The 19,514-nt window shown below is 42.1% G+C and overlaps 2 protein-coding genes and 1 non-coding gene across 5 annotated transcripts; 2 read left to right on the top strand and 1 right to left on the bottom strand.

Moving 5' to 3' along the window:
• Window positions 1-4,428: 4,428 nt before the first annotated feature.
• trnah-gug (transfer RNA histidin (anticodon GUG)) lies at window positions 4,429-4,500 on the bottom strand. The gene has a single exon. It is a non-coding gene; the product is annotated as a tRNA-His (tRNA).
• Window positions 4,501-5,263: 763 nt separating this feature from the next.
• Window positions 5,264-9,429, top strand: LOC114435006 (calreticulin-like). The gene is made up of 9 exons (XM_028404501.1): window positions 5,264-5,449; window positions 6,115-6,216; window positions 6,646-6,849; window positions 6,988-7,082; window positions 7,174-7,383; window positions 7,890-8,003; window positions 8,142-8,285; window positions 8,369-8,461; window positions 8,564-9,429. The coding sequence occupies exons 1-9, from the start codon at window positions 5,356-5,358 to the stop codon at window positions 8,780-8,782; spliced, it is 1,275 nt and encodes a 424-aa protein (XP_028260302.1). The 5' UTR covers window positions 5,264-5,355; the 3' UTR covers window positions 8,783-9,429.
• A 361-nt stretch (window positions 9,430-9,790) lies between these two features.
• On the top strand, window positions 9,791-18,735 carry rad23ab (RAD23 homolog A, nucleotide excision repair protein b). 3 transcript variants are annotated; one of them, XM_028402915.1, is made up of 10 exons: window positions 9,791-10,032; window positions 11,002-11,083; window positions 12,009-12,088; window positions 12,729-13,156; window positions 13,349-13,395; window positions 15,099-15,226; window positions 15,306-15,417; window positions 16,542-16,723; window positions 16,960-17,106; window positions 18,151-18,735. In XM_028402915.1, exons 1-10 carry the CDS (start codon window positions 9,964-9,966, stop codon window positions 18,262-18,264), a joined length of 1,389 nt encoding a protein of 462 aa, XP_028258716.1. In that variant the 5' UTR covers window positions 9,791-9,963; the 3' UTR covers window positions 18,265-18,735. The 3 variants fall into 3 exon arrangements, with proteins under 3 accessions (XP_028258716.1, XP_028258715.1, XP_028258714.1); XM_028402914.1 differs by having other exon boundaries at window positions 13,331-13,395; window positions 16,545-16,723; XM_028402913.1 differs by having other exon boundaries at window positions 13,331-13,395.
• The last annotated feature ends 779 nt before the right edge of the window (window positions 18,736-19,514 follow it).

Below are 19,514 nucleotides of genomic sequence, written 5' to 3'. Positions count from 1 at the left end.
CCTGGATCACTAACTATCTCACAGGTCGACCACAATTTGTGCGGCTGAGGAACACTGTCTCGGACACGATAGTGAGCAGCACGGGGGCACCCCAGGGCACAGTACTGTCTCCATTCCTGTTCACACTCTATACATCGGACTTCAGACACTGCTCACAGTCCTGCCACCTGCAGACGTTCTCGGACGTCATTGTGGGCTGTACCAGTGTGGTGGACAGCTTCGTGGAGGGGTGCGGACAAAACCACCTGCAGCTGAATGTCACTAAGACAAAAGAGCTGGTGGTGGACTTCAGGAAGCACCAGACACTCCCAGACCCGGTCAGCATCAAAGGTACCAACGTGGACATTGTGGACAGCTACAAATACCTGGGTGTCCACATTGACCGCAAACTGGACTGGTCCACAAACGCAGAGGCAATATACAAGAAGGGACAGAGTCGCCTGTATCTCCTAAGGAGACTTAGGTCCTTAATGTCTGCCAGACCATGCTGCAGATGTTTTACCACTCGGTGGTCTCCAGCGTCATCTTTTACGCTGTAGTGTGCTGGGGCAGCAGGATGAAGACGGCCGACACCAACAGACTCAACGAGCTCATTAGGAAGGCTGGCTCGGTACAGGGAGTGGAGCTGGAGTCTGTGGTGGAGGTGACGGAGAGAAGAGTACTGAGGAAACTCCTCAGTATTCGTAACAACACGTCTCACCCCCTGCACGACACACTGCTGTCCTACAGGAGCACATTCAGCGGTAGACTGAGGCTACCGAGGAGCAGCACAGAACAGGAGGTCCTTCCTGCCAGTGGCCACCAGACTGTATAACTCCTCCCTTTTCTGTAGGAGAAGAGCTAGATAATCATATCAGGCATCACTGTCATTCCCTCCACTGGTCTATATTTATATTACTTAGCACCTTATATCTCCATATTTGTATCCATGCATCATATATTGTGCTCATACTGTGTACTGTACTCTGATTTGGATGATAGTGACACTTATACTCTGTACTTAACTGCATTTAATATAACTTGATACCTCTGGCACAAGAATTTCCTTCAGGATTAATAAAGTTTTATCTTATCTTATCTTAAAAATGAGCCATTTTGTGTGTTTTTTTCCATCTACTTTTGATCAGTGCTGAAGTTAAGTAAAAAAAATATTTATCTGATGTATTTTTAAAACAGATAAAGTTAGAGGACATTTCTATATATATATTATATATATATACACAATTATATATATTATATATACTTACAGCATTTACAAATGTTGATTCAGGTCTCAATCGGGACACTTTTTAATATGAGATATTTACCGTAATCTTTATAAATAGTGTTAAACGTGTGCAGTGACAACACACAACAGCTAATGTGTGTTGTCACTGCACATTGTCACCTCTGGTAGGACTGATCACACTGCTAACCCAAAAACATGGAGGACATTGATGTGAAAGAGAAGAATTAAACATGAACCAGGATAATTTTTTAAACCGACCCAAGTAGTTTTGCTGCCTCAACCTGATCAAACAGACCGTGAGACCAGCCAAACTGCTGCTGTGGTAGCTGCCTTTCTACCTGTAGAGGGCACTCACTGCACACATGTATAACACTATTTATAAAGATTAAATATCTCATGTTAAAAAGTGTCCTGACCAAACTTGATAGTGTGGCACTCATTATAGTGCTATAGAAATTAAATGTCAGCACATCTCTTACAAATGTCAAGTTTCAATTTCATTTGGACCTTTACACTGTTTTGTACATTTGGTGACTTCATTTGTCATTTCATTTTATCAAATGTGTGACTCATAGGTCCAGATTTAAAAAGTATGATCTGTCATTTAAATTCAACATATTATTACCCTGTTAAAATGACTTAAAATGATTCAAAATTCACCTGACTTGGACTTGTCAATATTGACTTGGGTCTCTCTTGAATCTTGACACAGGACTGGACTCGGGACTTGACTTGGGACTTCAGGACAAAGACCTGTGACTTGCAAAACAGTGACTTGGTCCCATGTCCCACCTCTGGTGTGTTTGTGGCGTTTGAAAGGTTAAAATCTCATCAGGCAGCACTGGCACATTAGAGCTGTACACTTTCACCTCATGAAGACACTGGAGAGACTGGTCCTCACCTCATGAAGACACCTCCGCTCCACAGTGGGCTCCTCCATGGATCCGCTGCAGTTCGCCTACAGGCCTAATGTTGGAGTGGAGGACGCTGTCACCTTCTTGCTACACCGAGCTCTTTCTCACCTGGAGAAGCCCGGCAGCACTGTGAGAATCACCTTCTTTGATTTTTCCAGTGCTTTCAACACCATCCAGCCGGCGATCCTGAAGGACAAACTGGAGCAGACAGGGGTGGACCACCTGCTGTCAGAGTGGATCAGGGACTACCTCACAAACCGACCACAGTTTGTGAGAGCCCAGAACTGTGTGTCTGACCTGCTCACCTGTAACACGGGTGCCCCTCAGGGGACCGTCCTGGCCCCCTTTCTCTTCACCCTCTACACGTCGGACTTCAGACACAACACTGACGGCTGTGTGCTGCAGAAGTTCTCTGATGACTCTGCGATTGTTGGTCTCATCAGAGATGACGATGACGCGGAGTACAGAGGACTGACGCAGAACTTTGTGGACAGTGGTGTCAGCGAAACCACCTCCTGATCAATGCAGGGAAAACCAAGGAGATGGTGGTGGACTTTCGCAGACGACACTCAGCCCCCCCCTTACCGGTGAACATCCAGGGAATGGACATTGAGCAGGTGGACTCTTACAAATACCTGGGTGTTCACCTCAACAACAAACTGGACTGGACTCACAACACAGACGCACTGTACAGGAAGGGCCAGAGCAGGCTCTACCTGCTGAGGAGACTGCGGTCTTTTGGAGTGAAAGGGGCACTCCTGAAGACCTTTTATGACTCTGTGGTGGCATTAGTCATCATGTACGGTGTGGTCTGCTGGAACAGCAGCATCACTGAGAGGGAGAGGAAGAAGCTGGACAGAGTCATCAGGAAGTCCAGCTCTGTCCTGGGCTGCTCTCTGGACTCAGTGCAGGAGGTGGGTGACAGGAGGGTCCTGGCAAAACTAACATCCATGCTGGACAATGAGTCCCACCCCCTGCAGGACACCCTGTCAGCCCTGCAGAGCAGCTTCAGTGGCAGACTGCTCCACCCTCGGTGTGTGAAGGAGAGATACAGAAGGTCTTTCCTTCCTGCTGCTGTCAGACTCTATAATAAACACTTCTGATAGGAGCAATACTTACACACCACAGTGTGCTTTTATTTTACTGTTATTTATTTAGTTGCACTATGTACAGTTTATATACCATTTCTACCTCCACTCACCTGTGCAATAACTGTTAAATAGGTAAACTGTTTATAATGTATATATCTTTTATTGGTAGCCTATTTTATATTGTATATATCTTTTTCCTAACTTATCCCTTGCTGTCTGTATGCCGTTGCAAAAATGCAATTTCCCCATTGTGGGACTAATAAAGGTTTCTTAATCTTAATCTTAATTAATCAGTGCAGTGAATCTCTGAGCATCTCTGTTGGTGAATAGTTTAAATTGTATTGGTAACAGGCTACATACTATCAGACTTGGATTGTTTTGTCAAATTGACTTTGATAATTGTTTTTGTACTTTAAGATGTATTTTTTGTAGCACTGTTGAGTATAAAAAGATGTCTGGTGGCCTCAGACCTCATCTTTCTACCACATACAATGCAGTGATTCCATCCATTCCCAGGAAGTTTGCACATACTCACAGTAAGAACAAAGGGCTGTCAACCAGTCCCCCTCCAGCAGTTTCATAGTTGTTAGCCAGTCGTTAGTCACACCTGGCCCAGTCAGCCAGAACATCACAGGTAAGTATGGAAACATTTAGTGTTATTTTTTTTTAAGTTTTACCCAGACCCACCCACATAGGTCTGTAACCACATATAAACCATGTTTCCCCACCAAACAGTTAGAACTGATGAAGCTGCTTGGATGAGCAGCGAAACGTCTTCAAGAAAACTCTACAAGTCCAGACGCCTTGCTTCAATCTTCTCTACGTATAAAAAGAAGAGTCATAGAATCATGTATGTTTGTCTCATCATCATGTCTGCACTAGTAATTCACTTCTTAAAATATTTTATATCATTTTTGATAAATTAATTTAAGCATCTGAGGTGCCACTTGGGAGCTGATCCATAAGAGCTGGCTCTCATGAAAGACTTGAAATTCCCATCACTAGAACCTGAGAGAGACGTCATAAGGTCAGCAGGCAGTAATTTTAATGTTATAAGCGGTAACATCTGGCTTGATGGCTTTTGTGCGTACATGTGTTACTCTGCCACAGTAAAGTATATTTTTCCTTTTTGCACAATAACAATTGATTTTTTTTCCTGTAAAGCTGTGGTCTCACTAATAAAGTTTTCAAAATCTGCCGTGACCCGGATTCGAACCGGGGTTGCTGCGGCCACAACGCAGAGTACTAACCACTATACGATCACGGCGAGCTGTCCTGCGGGACGGTGAACGATTCCAAGTGTGACAAACAGAATCAACTAAAATCAAGACGACATTCTGAAATCTTCTGTGAAAAAAAACACTTAACACTTAATAATTTAAATTGTGGTATAACAGTCTATAAAAAACGTTTAGGTCATAAAGAAAACGTGCTCAAGACGAAAACAACAGAGATGTTTGACAGTCGCAGTGTAGTCGTTGCCTGAGTAAAGACAGAATAGCTGTTAAAGAAAATGGCGTTTTAAATACAGCCAATCATGAATGAACCATAATACGTGGTCAAACTAAAAATAAAGTGATCACAGACCTGAAGGGCATTAAATATTAAAAACAAGCAAAAATTCGTTTTTGCAATACGCAAGTGCTTCTTTGGCGTTATTAAGATTAATAAAACCTTGCTTTGTCCGACAATGGGGAAATTGAGTTATTGCAACAGCACGGATATAGTAAAAATAGGATAATAAAATAAACATGGTATCCATAACTCATTCACTTTTCGCTATGTTGACTGACTTTTTTTGATGTTATCGGATATTGGCAGGAGCAGCAGGTTCCTCTCCCCAGATAAAATCAGAGCTTTCCTTTCCCGTCCTCCTTGAATTCATCAGGAAAACAGACCAGTTTCTGTCCCCTCCGATCTAAGCCCGACGCGACACGATCGTTTCCGAAAAGTAACTCGTGGTCTAATCTTATTGGTGGACGCTCGTCCAATGAGCCGCGGCCATCTGTGCAGGTCTCGGCGCTGTTGAAACACTCAGGTTACATTTCCTCCAAGCTTTATTAGCTGCTTCCACCTCAAATATTCGCCTTTACCTCTCCTGCACCGGACTGCAGCCGCCACCATGAAGCTTCCAGCAGCCATTCTCACAGTTTTTGCATCGATAGCTGTCACTATTGACGCTAGCGTCTACTTCAAAGAACAGTTTCTGGATGGAGGTGCAGTATAACCTATTTAATGTCTTCCTGTCCTGTATGAATGGTTGTGTGCAAGTCACTGCCTTCACTGGCATGTACAGTCGGCCTAATATTCGGTGCTTTTATGGTTATTTGATCTTTTTAGTAGAACTTTCGTAATAACCTTTCACCATCAGTTTTAATTATTATAGCACAAGGCCTCGTTGTTAGTCAAGGTAGGACTGTTAGCTAAAAAGTAAGGCAATAGAGCCGTTAAAAGGAGTTAGCTGATGTTATTGTGTAATCAAATTTAGCAGAATGTTGTCGTGTGAATGGATAGATATTATTTCAAAATAAATATGTTCTTTCACTTTTGATATGCTGAACGGCGTTAGGGACATCATGGGACTTTCCTTGTAAAATCCAGCTCACCGCCCAGGTTTTCCGTCAATAAAACGACGTACTTTAAGTTCTTAATGCACATAAGCAGTCAACATATGCTATTAATCTGTTAGTTAACTATCAGACGATTCGACCTACTGACCAACTACAACATAATAGCTGGTGCACAGTGTAAGTGCTCTCTGCGTAGGTGTATTACGGTATTTTTGTGCAGAAGTCGTTATGATGGCTGTTTCATGTAGTTTGGTGATATTGCATTAAAGGTGAAGGTCAGTGAGTCAGCGGCTGTTCTGTTGTGTTTTCAGATGCATGGAAGACCCGGTGGACGGAGTCGAAGCACAAGTCAGACTATGGTCAGTGGAAGCTGAGCGCTGGGAAGTTCTATGGGGATGCTGAGGCTGATAAAGGTAATTCAGACACTAAATTCTCATTTCTGAAACCGTTTCATTTGCAGCCTATGGGAGAACACAGAAAGTTGCCAATGCGCATATGCAAACATTTGTGATTAACATAGATGCAAAACCTGCTACAAACGAGTTTACATTCCTTGTAGTCCTTGGTTTGACCTATGATGCAACAATTCCCCAAAACCTAGTGTTTGAAATTTGGTTTCTATAAAAAAATCTGATAAAATATAAGCTAAATTGTGATATAAAGAAATTATATGAATATATAAATAACTCATGCATGGCCAGCAGTCACATAAAATCTGCGAGCTTTTGATCTGCAGTGTCTTTACAGGTGATCCCGAAAAAAAGCTGTAAAATGCAAATACTTAAACCACTTGCTAACAAGTGTTCACTCTTTATTTCCCTTTTCATCTACACCTACATCAGGTCTCCAGACCAGCCAGGACGCCCGCTTTTACGCTCTGTCTGCCCGCTTTGAGCCCTTTAGCAATGAGGGAAAGCCCCTGGTCGTCCAGTTCACTGTCAAACATGAGCAGAAGATCGACTGCGGAGGCGGATATGTCAAAGTCTTCCCTGCTGACCTTGACCAGAGTGACATGCATGGAGAATCGCAGTATTACATAATGTTCGGTAAGTCCTGTTTTTCCTGTAGAGGAACATAGACCTCACCACAGCACGCAGCACTATGAAGACAGAGCAGCTGGGACAGATGTTGTTGTTTCTTCTGTAATGGTAAAGGAAATAACAGAATATCACCTTTGTCTTCAGGGCCTGACATTTGTGGATACAGCACAAAGAAGGTTCACGTCATCATCAACTACAAGGGCAAGAACCACCTCATCAAGAAAGACATCAAATGCAAGGTATCTATAGTATGCATCAACCCTGTTGTATTTTTTGTGAACATGAATTTAAAGGTTTTCAGGCTAAATGTTCTTCATCTCCTCTTTGCAGGATGATGAGTTGACCCACCTGTACACACTCATCCTGAATCCAGACCAGACATACGAGGTAAAGATCAACAATGAGAAGGTGGAGTCTGGCTCCTTGGAGGAAGACTGGGACATGCTGCCCCCTAAGAAGATCAAGGACCCCGAGGCCAAGAAGCCTAGTGATTGGGACGACAGGGCCAAGATTGACGATCCCAATGACACCAAGCCAGAGGTAGAAATCAGTTTAGCTAGATTGTAGTTACAGGGTACATTGTATGGAAATCTTCTTATAAAAATCTCAAGTGACCTCAGTACTCAAATATCATAACGTGGGTCTAATCTGACTCTAAAAAACACCATAAACCACCACAGAAAAAAACACACCATTAAATCGGTAAAAACAGGAACATTCTCTGAAAGCATTATAAGCAAATCCAAAATTAAAATGATTATTTTACCACTTCACATGATGTCTAAATCAAAAATTGGACAAACGTACATGATTTGCACCAGTGAAAAAAAGTGTTCTAATACTGATTCCAGTTTATTTACAGTTTTTGTTTTTTGCCAGTTTGATTTTCAGGATGTACGTCTTTAAATATAACATTTTATACAGACAGGGCCTCTTGTCGTTTAGTCATCAGTTATAGCAATACAACTTAGACACAGGCCACATATTACACCATGCTGTAGTATTTCTAAGACACAACTGATAACTCCACTGCTGCTGTCTTTCAGGACTTCGACCAGCCAGAGACCATCCCTGACCCCGATGCTAAGAAGCCTGATGACTGGGATGAGGACATGGACGGAGAATGGGAACCCCCCATGATCACTAACCCAGAGTATAAGGTACATACTCCATATTTGAGGCTGTATGATGAATACTTATCTTAAAGGGAAGGAATGTATGTACTGTATTATCCCTGTCTTGATAATAGGTTAATGTGATAGCATTCACTTGCTAACTGTATTGTGCTGTCGCTGCAGGGCGAGTGGAAACCCAAGCAGATCGACAACCCTGACTACAAGGGAGCCTGGGTGCACCCTGAGATAGACAACCCAGAATACACTCAAGATGCTGCCATGTACAAGTTCGACAACATCGGAGTTCTTGGTCTGGATCTGTGGCAGGTCAGTATTACTGCTGCCCCTTTTATTATTATTGTGGAGGATACAAAGTATACATTCAAGAACATGTTTGGTGTCTTTGTCAGGTTAAATCTGGAACCATCTTTGACAACTTCTTGATAACTGACGATGTCAAAGAAGCAGAGGAGTTTGGCAATGAAACCTGGGGAGCTACTAAGGTAGGACATAGAAATACTTAATATAAACTCAGACACTGTAATTGAGAACATCACGTGGTAACTAGTTTTTCAAAACATTAACTCAAAACATTTCTACCTCAGGGACCAGAGAAGAAGATGAAGGATGAGCAAGAAGATATTGAGAGGAAACTGAGGGAGGAGGAGGAGAAGAGCAAGAATAAGGACACTGAAGATGATGATGATGAGGAGGAGGAGGATGGAGAGGAGGATGAGGAGGCAGAGGGCGAGCACGACGACGAGACAGACGAGGACGCCGGAACAGATGAGGACAGTGATGCCAAACTAAAGGACGAATTGTAGAGGAGTGGGGCTGGATAGTGGACTGCTGTGCATTCCCCTTCAGGTTCAAAATGACAGCCCTATGGACTCTGGCCTTTCATATAGCAGCCTTTTATTCAGGTGGGGGGTGGGGGAGGGGTGGAAAGTGGGTTCAGGTCAGATTTATTTTTTATCAATTCCCGTGTTGCTTTTTTTTTTTAAACTTCAGTAGAAGGAGAAGGGTTTACATGTTTGTCTTTGTTTCCGCTTTGAATGCAACTTTTCTAATTTAATGTGATTTACTAAACGCTGCTGGTCACCTGATTGTTGTGCAGCTTCTCGGAGCCAATTGATTTTTATTATTTTCCTTTGGGTTGAATATTCAGTTAGAGGATGGTTTGTGATGTCTGGTTTATGCACTTTTCTCCCTCTCATGTTATGTTGTACTGTTTGTTTCTGAAGCGACCCCTTCATAATTTATTCAATCATAACATCCTTCTCCCTCCATCCTTTAGGTTAAGCTCAGAAGTCCTTCTTCCATCATGTGTGTCTGAGAGAGACTGCGTTAGACTGTGATTTTTTTTTTTTTTTATACAAACTCATTTTCTCATTGTTCTTCATGAGTGACTGCTAAGGATACACACTGTTTGAGTTAGTCAATAAATTGAAGCTTCTCTCATCGCACTTTGGTACCAGTTTTGTCCGTTTCACGTCAGTGTTGAATGTAAATGGTTAATGCAAGGACAAGATCTTTTAAGCTTTTTCTGCATGTATAATCAAAGTAACCTCTAAAAATACTCACTTGAAAAATATTTCCCCCTTAGTTGCAAATAGGGGTAGTATTTTCCAAAAATCATTTTTAGTTGTCAGAAAATGTGAAAATCTCCAATTAAGGTACTTTAAAAAACATCTTACCACATTGATTAATAGAACTGGGTCATTATCGATTAGAATGATAGGAAACGGTCGGATAAAGCGATAACGGGGCTTTATTGGCCAATTCATCTGCGCACTAGATATTTCCAGCAGGCCGTGAAGGCAGCAGCGTGTTATACATCGCCACCAGCAGTAGATGGCGCCCGTGTCCAGCCTGCTCTCCAGCACTGAGACAGCTGAGTCACACATACATCTAGACCCAGATAAATACTGTAGGAAAAAAGGCGACAAATTACACTGACCGCGAGGTTCGTCTCAACTAACTGCTCGTAACAGTGCGTGGAAAGATGCTCACGATAACCCTGAAGACCCTCCAACAGCAGACTTTCAAAGTAGAAATAGACCCAGAATTGACGGTAAGTAGAAGTTAACGGGGCTGAAGTAAACATGGTCAGGCCGGGAGGGCTGGCATGAAGCATACGGGAATGTTCGGCCGTGTGTGGCCGCGGTGGATGCTGCGTGTTTGAAGGCGATATGCTAGCTATTTTTGTTATTCTTAACAATAACGTTACATAAATGTGACAACTGTGCGGCTCAGACAAGTTAGCAATTCTGCAGAATCACTCAGTTTACTGTGTTCATAATGAGGCAATGTGCCTGGGGTTAGCACATGTAAGACCGGACCCCCTCTTCAAATTAAAACCGTATCAACGACATTTTAGTTCAGCACACCTGCGCTCAGTAAACATGCTATTACAACCAAATGGTTTCATTCGCTAAAGTATAGCATGAAACGTGTCGTCTGGATTCAGTAGTGGTCGTTTTACCGTGAGATAAGCTGCCTCAGATTTACACTGAAAACACCGACCGGAAGTGATGTTTGATGCGCTGCTAGCTCGATTGTCTTTGACTTACTCCAGAATCGCACCATGAATGACTGTGCAATATTTTAACGCTCATGTCCGTAAAACTGATAATAAACCATTGTTAGACCAACCTTTATTTATATTTTTATTTACTTCCAGAGATACATCAAGTTAATGTGTCCTTCGCGTGTATGCAAATAACAGTACCATTAAACTATTAGAGTATAGTTCTGTTGGAAGTAAAACTGAAATAAAGAAATACAGTATAAATAATAAATACTAATAAATGTACAAAAACAAACAAGGTAAGTGAATATAGAGATATTATTATTTTAGTGGTTTTAGTGACACTAAAAATTAGTTTTTGGTCTAATCTGAAACAAATGTGTTCTTTACTTCAAGTATATGTTGTTTTTTTTGTTTTTTATTTTTTTACGAAATTTTAGAAAAGATAATAATAATCTGTAAACATACTATCAGTTGTAATGTCAGTCAGTGTCCTGATGTTGATGTTTTCAGGTGAAAGCCCTGAAGGAGAAAATAGAGGAGGAGAAAGGAACAGATGCATTTCCTTCTGTGGGACAGAAGCTCATCTATGCAGGTGAGCCCGAGGATCACTGAGACCGAGTTACACATGAAATCTCTGGTCTGTGTGCAACAGGCAAACGCAAGTCGTATTTTCAATCTACTCTACACATGTAAATCATTGTCCAGACGTTTAATTGTAACCATAGCAACAGAAGTGATAATTCACAGTGTAATCAGGGGTTTGCGTTTCTTTTGTCTATTTGTGTGCACATCTAGCGGTAACCCCCTAATCTGGATTATATGCTGGCTAATTAGATGCCTGAGAAAACACTGATAGGTCATGATAATGGTATGAGTGTTATACTATGACCTCCACACCACATTGTTTCCCCAGTATAGTGACTGGAACTGGAAATGTATTTAATTTGCATTAGCACAATTCTTTATGTACACAGTGATGAAGTGATGATCTTTTTTGGAGGCCTTCGGAACACCAGGGTTGAAAACTGGCATAAAATGACAACATTTCAGAGACAATGTTTAATTACCACTTCTTGATACTAGCCATGCTGTTGGATTTGGCATTTATTGAAGCGTTCTGGTGTCTCAGCACCATGCGGGAGTGTCATTAATCCACACATGGCTCTCTTCATCAACTGCAAATGATTTGTAAAGTTTACATTCAACAAGTTGTGATGCACAACACTGGTTAACCCTGTACACACTCACGTATCAGCAAGCAAGCAAGCATTTATATAACACCATGAGTCCCAAAAGTCTCTGTATAAAATGAAACTATACCCCCTGAAGGAAGGGTTTGTGTGACTCACTTGCATGCAAAAGTTGTTAAACATTTCAGATGGTAATGTGTATGTCACAATATCACCTAAAGTCAGTGAAGTCAGTGATATTTTTGATTATTGTGTCCAGGTTGTTCCTAGGCTGTAGTATATAAATTAAATGCAGTTCTATTTGCTGTTTCTCTATCAATGTCACAGGCAAAATCTTACATGATGACACCCCACTGAAGGAGTACAACATTGATGAGAAAAACTTCGTGGTGGTCATGGTTACCAAGGTAAGACACTCTTCAGATTGCATGTTTACACTCACAGCTCTGCCAGCCAAAATCTTTGCAGTACTGGCCACTTTACTGGGCCCGCCTATTCAAATCTATTTATCCAATCAGATGGCAGCAACTCAGTGCATGTGGTGTCCATCCTTTTGTGAGAACAGTGTAGCATATCCTGATGAATACTTCCTGCAGGATAGTGCACACAAAGTTCAGACCATTTCTGATTTTACTCCAGTGGCCTCCACAGTCAGCAGATTCAACAGAGAGATCCTTTGGGGGTGCAGTGGAACGGGAAATTCACAGATGTGCAGTTGACAAATCTGCAGCAACTGTGTGATGCTGTCATGTCAGAATGGAGCAAAATGAATAATCATCAGTATCTTTGAAGAATGTTTCAAGCATCTAGTTTAATCTATGGCACCAAGAATGAAGGCATTTCTGAAGCAAAAGTGCAACCTGTTACTAGCAATGTGGACATATTGAAGTAGCTGTAACTGTAGAGGAGGGGGAGGAGCTTAAGATAAGGAAGTCTAGTTTTTGATAAAGTTGATAGTTTAATAAGTTGCTCCCCTGTGTTTTTTTACCTGGCCTCTGTAAGGGCAGTGGTTCACTACTAACAATCGATTCTCAAATTTCCTTTTAGCCCAAAACGGCCCCTCCTCCGCAAGCTGCATCTCAGCCAGCTCTCCAACCAGCTGCAGCTCCAGCACCAGCCTCTGGCCCAACACATGCGCTTTCTACACCAACACATGCGGCGTCTGCTCCTGCACCTGCCCCACAGACAGTACCTCCCTCTGAACCTCCGCCTCCTGTTTCAGAAAACACCCTGCCGGCTTCAGTTGAAGCAGCAGCAGCAGCTCTGGACTTACACTGTGTCACAGACTCGGACTCAGCCTCTGGCTCTGCCAGCGAAGCCACAGCCTCAGCTCCTGTTGCTGATGCTGCTCAGGCAGCTCCAGCTTCTTCTCCGGGCGACCCCCCAACTCCTGGTGCCCAGCCAGAGGATAAACCAAGGGAAGAGCCTGAGAATGAGCCATCTGCCACTGCACCAGTCCACTCCTCTGCTTCCAGGTTTGAAACCATTATGTACTCTGACTGTTTATTATCTGCTTGAAATATGTTTGGTTACATCTTACATTAAATAAAACATGAAAACAATAACATTGTTATTAGCGCAAACATTGACAGTACCTCAGTATAGCCTATATACTTAGCCCATACTTCTGGTTTTGTTTCTTTAAACAGTATCTTTATTTCTCCCAGCCTTGTTGATGAACTGGGTCTCCTCGAAGAAGCAGCATCAATATTGGGTAATTCATTCATTCATTCATTCACAAATTCACAAATGAAAAAAATGAATATAGTCTTTTGTACTTTAATGTCAGTAATACACTTTGCATCAAGGATTTTGTTGATTTATTTATTTTATTTGTTAATTATTTAGCATTTAAGGCATGACCATGTTGAGTGACAGGAAGGTGGTGAGGTCTACACTTGTGGCTGCACGCCTGCCTCAGCTCCAGTCATGCTCCACCTGTATTTGGAGTTTCAGCAGACCGTGGTGCTGCCAATATGGTGACAGTTGGACACTCCCACAAAGACTCAGGACAGATCTATGGGGGATGTCACAGACACTTTGTCCATACCCCATGGTTATGGACATTGAATTGTGATAATGTTTGCATTAGTGGTTGTAAGGTCACTTTTGTGCAGATGATGTTGTCCTTCAAATGCCATTGCTGGGCAGCCAGGTTTTTGGTTAAGTGTGATGCAGTTGGATCAGATCTGAGATCTGAGGAAACAGTAGGCTGGGTGCATATATATCATAGCCTTACCCTCACCTATTGTCCTTAACTGTAGGTAATAACTGAATGAAGAGAGGGCAAAGACAGCAGTGGTGGATCTGCTGCTACTTCACATTAAGAGGAGCCTGTTGTGACACTTGATACCTCCTGGGCTCTTTTCCTTTGAGGTTCAATTCAATTCATTTCAATTCAGTTGTATTTATACAGCGCATTTTACAATTAGAAATTGTCTCAAAGCGCTTCACAGAGAGAGACCCAGAGCCTGAACCCCCTTAAGAGCACTGTGGCAAGGAAAAACTCCTTTTAACCTTTTAACAGAAAGAAACCTTGAGCAGGACCCGGCTCATAAGGAAGAACCTCAGCCGGGTAGAGGAGGAGAAATACTAGACAGGAGAGAGAGAGAGAGAGAGAGAGAGAGAGGAACAGTATGCAGCAAACATCATACATGACAAGCAGGATGAAACAGTGATTATATTATAATGGATATCTATATATATCGTCAGTCCATAAGTAGTGATAGTAATTTGATAGTAATCAAAACAAAGATGAGCAGCAGGGACTAGTGAAGTCAATGAGCACTGGAGAATTCAGGGGCCGGACTGCAGGTCAGCATGCAGGTCTGGAGACCTGCAAATGAGGAAGACAGTGAACACAGATTATGAGAGGATATTACCAGTATGAACCAGACTAATGAGAGTAGAGGAGAGGTCAGAGGGTGAGAGGGGGATTTGAGGGAAACTGCTCAGTGGATCATGTTTGTCCCCTGACAGCGTAGGCCTATAGCAGCATAGCTGTGCTAAAAGTTAAGGTTTTATCGGCCCTATGATACCTGTGGCTGAGGCCATGTCGACGTGTCGAAGTGCCTGTAACTATACCTATCAGCCCTGCACTCTATTTTTAAGGCTGACTATACGCTTTACTAAACAGAAAAGTGGTCTGCCTAGCTCAGACAGGATAAGCCGCTGGTGACTGTAAGGTCTGCTAACAACTTGAGTGTTCATTGGTACGTCACAAATATTTGATTAATTAGGCTAAACAAGCAGGGCTCAGGTAGAGATAATAATTTGCATCCAAAATCTTGATTGGAAATGTAGTTTGAAATAAAAAGAATAGCAGTCTCCGTCTTATACCTGTGGCACACAAAGATGTGTGAGCTTTCTGATCAGCCAAACTTGAAATAACAAAGCTGTCCTTTTGTGTTTCCACAGTGACAGGTCCAGCCTATGAAAACCTGGTGACAGAGATTATGTCTATGGGCTACGAGCGGGAGCAGGTTGTTGCTGCACTCAGAGCCAGTTATAACAACCCAGACCGAGCAGTGGAGTATCTCCTCATGGTGAGGATTAAACCAGCCTTTGTGCTATGCTCTTGGCACCACTAACTACTGGGTTCTAGTAAATGTTTGTGTACTGCAGGGTATTCCTGCTGAGGCCAGTGATCTGCCCCCTCGAGAGCCTGTTAGACACAGTGTTCCACCCATCCCCTCTACCCCTGCAACACAACAACAGCCCCCAGCAGCCGCCAGCAGTAAGTAACAAATGTTTTACGTATGCCTGTGTTTATCTCAAAGTATCAAGCACACCACAGAGCACCTACACCATAGGAATGTCTCTAGGAACCTTTTTAACGGCATGTCTTACCTGGTGGAACTATGATGTAAAATCACAGTCGATCCTTAAAACTTAGTGACATTAGGTCCTGGAGAACTAGGGTCTGGCATGTGAGATGTTACAGGAACTGCCCCCTCTGTTCGCCTCAGCTTATCTTTCAGTCAGGCCCACCTTAGTTTATCAAGTACTTGAAAATGGCCCTGAAATAGTAAGTAATAAGTAAATAGTAAAACAATCAAAATGACAACAACACAAGGATTAAATACACAGGTAAAGGTAACAAGACACAGGTGAAAACAGTAAGGGTGGTGCGGCCATGTACAAAGAAAAAAAAACACAATTTTGTATACTTACGTATATAGCGCCTTTTTCAACCCATTCAAACGTACTCAAAGCTGTGTACCTTGTGAGCAACTTGGGGTGTCTTGCAAAGGATAGGATGTAAAATCAACACACAGGAAAAGAAGACTAACAGAATAAACAGGAAGAACATGACAGGCTACAAAACGGACCAATAGACACTAAAAAGGAAATTAAACTACACTAACCAAAGATGAGTTTGTTTTATGGATACCTTAATGCTCATATTTGCCTTGCATGAATCAAGATGCTAAGCAAGCATAGGGCATAGTATTAATGACCCCCCTGAAAATGAGAGGGGCTATCCTTCATTCAATACAATTAGAATAAATTAAGATAGTATGGTAGTGGGGTGTGTTTTTGTAGTCCTTTTTCAGAGCATTGTAGTTTTATCCTGACAGACCCAAGTGAAGAACATCCTCCACATAATAATGTCGCTCTCTCATCCTTCCTTGACCTCCTGATGTTGAGGAGATAACATCATTCCAGGGATTGCCTATGATGATGTGAGCTGAAATGTGCCATGGCACCAGTGTACTTCATTCGATTGTAGCATCAATATAACAAAGTACCTTGCTTGATGAGGTCACTGAGCTTCCTAGACATAGACTTTCTGGTCTGGTTATGTTGTCTTAATATAATTTTTCTTACTCTGAGTAAACCACGCTGTTCCTTCCTCAGCAGGACCAGTGTCTGGCAGCCAGCCCCCTGCTGGAGGAGGCTCCGACTCCACAGGGAACCCTCTGGAGTTCCTGAGGAACCAGCCTCAGTTTCAACAGATGAGACAGATCATCCAGCAGAACCCGGGTCTCCTACCAGCCCTGCTGCAACAGCTGGGCAGAGACAACCCACAGCTGCTGCAGGTACCACAGCATGCTACAGAGGGCTTTGTGACACTGCAACAAGAGGGATGTTAAAACACAAAACAAATAATTTGCTCTAAATGTATCAAAAATTTGTGATTTGGATTCCAAAGATGTACGGTACACAAATATATCTGACAGTCATTCAGTCAGTCACCATATCTGTTGCATTGTGTTTGAATTAGCCACTGTGACTTGCTGTTTGGTCATATTCAGACTGATTTTGTTACCTGCAGCAAATCACGCAGCACCAGGAGAGTTTTGTGCAGATGCTGAATGAGCCACGAAGCGGAGATACAGAAGGAGAGGGAGCTGAGGCCCAGGGGTCACCACATACCAACTACATCCAGGTCACTCCACAGGAGAAAGAGGCCATCGAGAGGGTCAGTTTATTTCTCTCACATTACAAGTGTCATTGAACTGTTAAAGTACAGTCGTGTTCAAACGTTAGTATTTGCTCTTTTAATTCTATGTTTCTTTGTTCTTAGTGTTAGCCAAATACAACCTCAGACAACATGTTTATACGATGAAGCCAAAAAGAACAAAAAAACATGAGTTCAATGCTGCATCCCCACTTACTGCTCGCATAGGATTTGAGTAGATGAGCTGCAGAATGTGCTGCTGATCCTCAGTCCTTGATGAATTGATCATCAGCAGGTGTACAGACCACTATAACAGGACTGAGGTTCACTAAACTGCATCTGAACAAAGAAAAACACTTGTGGAACAATGTCCTCTGGACACATGAGACCAAAGTGGAGCTGTTTGGTCTTAATGCTGACCACCATGTCTGCTGAAAACCAAACACAGCATTTCAGCAGAAACTCCTCATACACACTGTCAGCACGGTGGTGGAGGACTGATGGTTTGGGCTTGTTTTGTAGTCACAGGACCTGGACACCTTGCAGTCACTGAGTGGACCATGAACTCCTCTGTCCACCAGAGTGTTCTAGAGACAAGTGTGAGTCCATCTGTCTGACAGTTAAAGCTTGGTGGAAACTGGGTCATACAACAGGACAATGATCCAAAGCACAGCAGCTAATCTACATCAGGATGACTGAAAAATAAAAGAATCAAGAATCATGGTGCAGTCATAGTCAACACAATTGAAATACTGTGGTGGGGCTTTAAGAAATCTGTGCATACCATTACATCAGGGTATTGCTGCTAAAGTTTTTTGTCTTTTTGGCTTCATTTTTACTAAATAAATAATGTTACAATGAGAAAAGTTAAATGTCCTTAGACCCACTACAATCAGAGGATTTTTATTTTGTTTTTACACAAAAACAGGTGCTAACCTTTAAACATAACTAAGATTTAACTGTAATGTTCAATTCCTACATATTTATAAGCCTGTGTGGCATGAACAATGCTGCAGACTCGTGTGTGTGTGTTTGTATAACTAACAAATGTGTGTTATGTTGCAGTTAAAAGCGCTGGGCTTCCCTGAAGGTCTAGTAATCCAGGCCTACTTTGCATGTGAGAAAAACGAGAATCTAGCTGCTAACTTCCTGCTGCAGCAAACATGGGACGACGAGTAACCCGATACCACCCGACACAGAGCCACAGAGCGTGTGATAGCACTGCACCGGGCCACCAGGGAGGAGCACCGAGCAGGAGAGGATGGACTTGATGATGACATGCTGTTCAAAGTTTGCTGCGCTGCCTATTCTCCATTCAGCTGTGATGATCATCATAGAAGCTCACGCTGAACGTCGCCTCACTGCTGCTATGTCACTATTGCTGCTGCTTGTTCCGAGTCATCACACTGAGAGAAGTCATGGCAACAGTCTGCACCACTGTGATGAGCAGAGTGATGCAAGCTGTCGACTCCACTGAGCTAACAATGCTTTATATTAAAGTTCAGGTTTGATTCTTTTTTTTTTCTGCACCTTTTTTTCCCCAAATTACATTCAAATAGCACAAATGTATTTTCAGGTGCTGTTTGAGCTTTTATTGACCATGCAGATGGTATTCTGTCCATGGAAAATAAACGCTGCAAAATGAAGTTACCCAAAGAGATGAAATGTTATTTGACTTTAAAAATCATATTTCCACTAACCATGTGATTAATTTCAGTATGGTTTTTATTTTGGTTATTCAAGTTTAGATTTTATGTTATTATTCTTACCTTTTCATCATTAAATGTAGCTGTTTAGAGGTTTGGGAAACATAAGTAAGCAGTTACCAGACGAGTGACAAAACTAAAATGGTTTTGCAGTATATTGATGTTATGATCACTCGTTATCGGTTTTTGGCTGTTGTTATTTTGCAGCTTGATTATAAAGTGCCACATGCATGTATTGTAAGCCTTTTTAAGGAAAAGTGCTGTTCCTTTGCAATATTTCCTTAGCTGCACTGGTCACCCATAATTCTTCCTCTAAGACAATCATCTTCTGTTCAGTTTGTTCATATCACATCTTCTATGCATCTTATAACTGTAAGAGGTCGAAGTGACGCTCCTTCTTGCCTTATGGTTAAAGACTTGAACAATTTTACAAAACGTCTTGTAGATCATAATATGGTTTAAAGTGCTGATAATCCTGTAATTGGTGATGATCAGAAGTTATTTAAATATGGAAAATGAATCCTTTCAAAGGTTGGACTAAAGGGAATTTGAACCAATTCTAAATCCTAAACAGAATACACCTATTTTTTCAGCATGTGCTTTGCTGTTTCTCCGTTTATTGTGTTTTGAATTGGAAAAGACTAGGAGTTTTTGTATTATGTTATAAATGGGGTAAGCAAACTAAAGAAAAAAAGTACTTTACTGTGAAAAATGCTGCTTTTG

Source organism: Parambassis ranga, chromosome 4 (assembly GCF_900634625.1).
Source record: "Parambassis ranga chromosome 4, fParRan2.1, whole genome shotgun sequence".
Taxonomy (NCBI): domain Eukaryota; kingdom Metazoa; phylum Chordata; class Actinopteri; family Ambassidae; genus Parambassis; species Parambassis ranga.
The sequence above is the reverse complement of the archived record's forward strand: the minus strand, read 5'-3'. Positions and strand labels throughout refer to the sequence as shown.

Coding starts and splice junctions, on each gene's coding strand:
- rad23ab (XM_028402913.1), top strand. CDS start 9,964: ATGCTCACGATAACCCTGAAGACCCTCCAACAGCAGACTTTCAAAGTA. Junction 13,396..15,098: donor AGAAGCAGCATCAATATTGG/GTAATTCATTCA, acceptor GTGTTTCCACAG/TGACAGGTCCAGCCTATGAA. Junction 15,418..16,541: donor GCCCCCAGCAGCCGCCAGCA/GTAAGTAACAAA, acceptor TTCCTTCCTCAG/CAGGACCAGTGTCTGGCAGC.
- LOC114435006 (XM_028404501.1), top strand. CDS start 5,356: ATGAAGCTTCCAGCAGCCATTCTCACAGTTTTTGCATCGATAGCTGTC. Junction 7,083..7,173: donor AGAAAGACATCAAATGCAAG/GTATCTATAGTA, acceptor TCCTCTTTGCAG/GATGATGAGTTGACCCACCT. Junction 8,004..8,141: donor TCACTAACCCAGAGTATAAG/GTACATACTCCA, acceptor CTGTCGCTGCAG/GGCGAGTGGAAACCCAAGCA.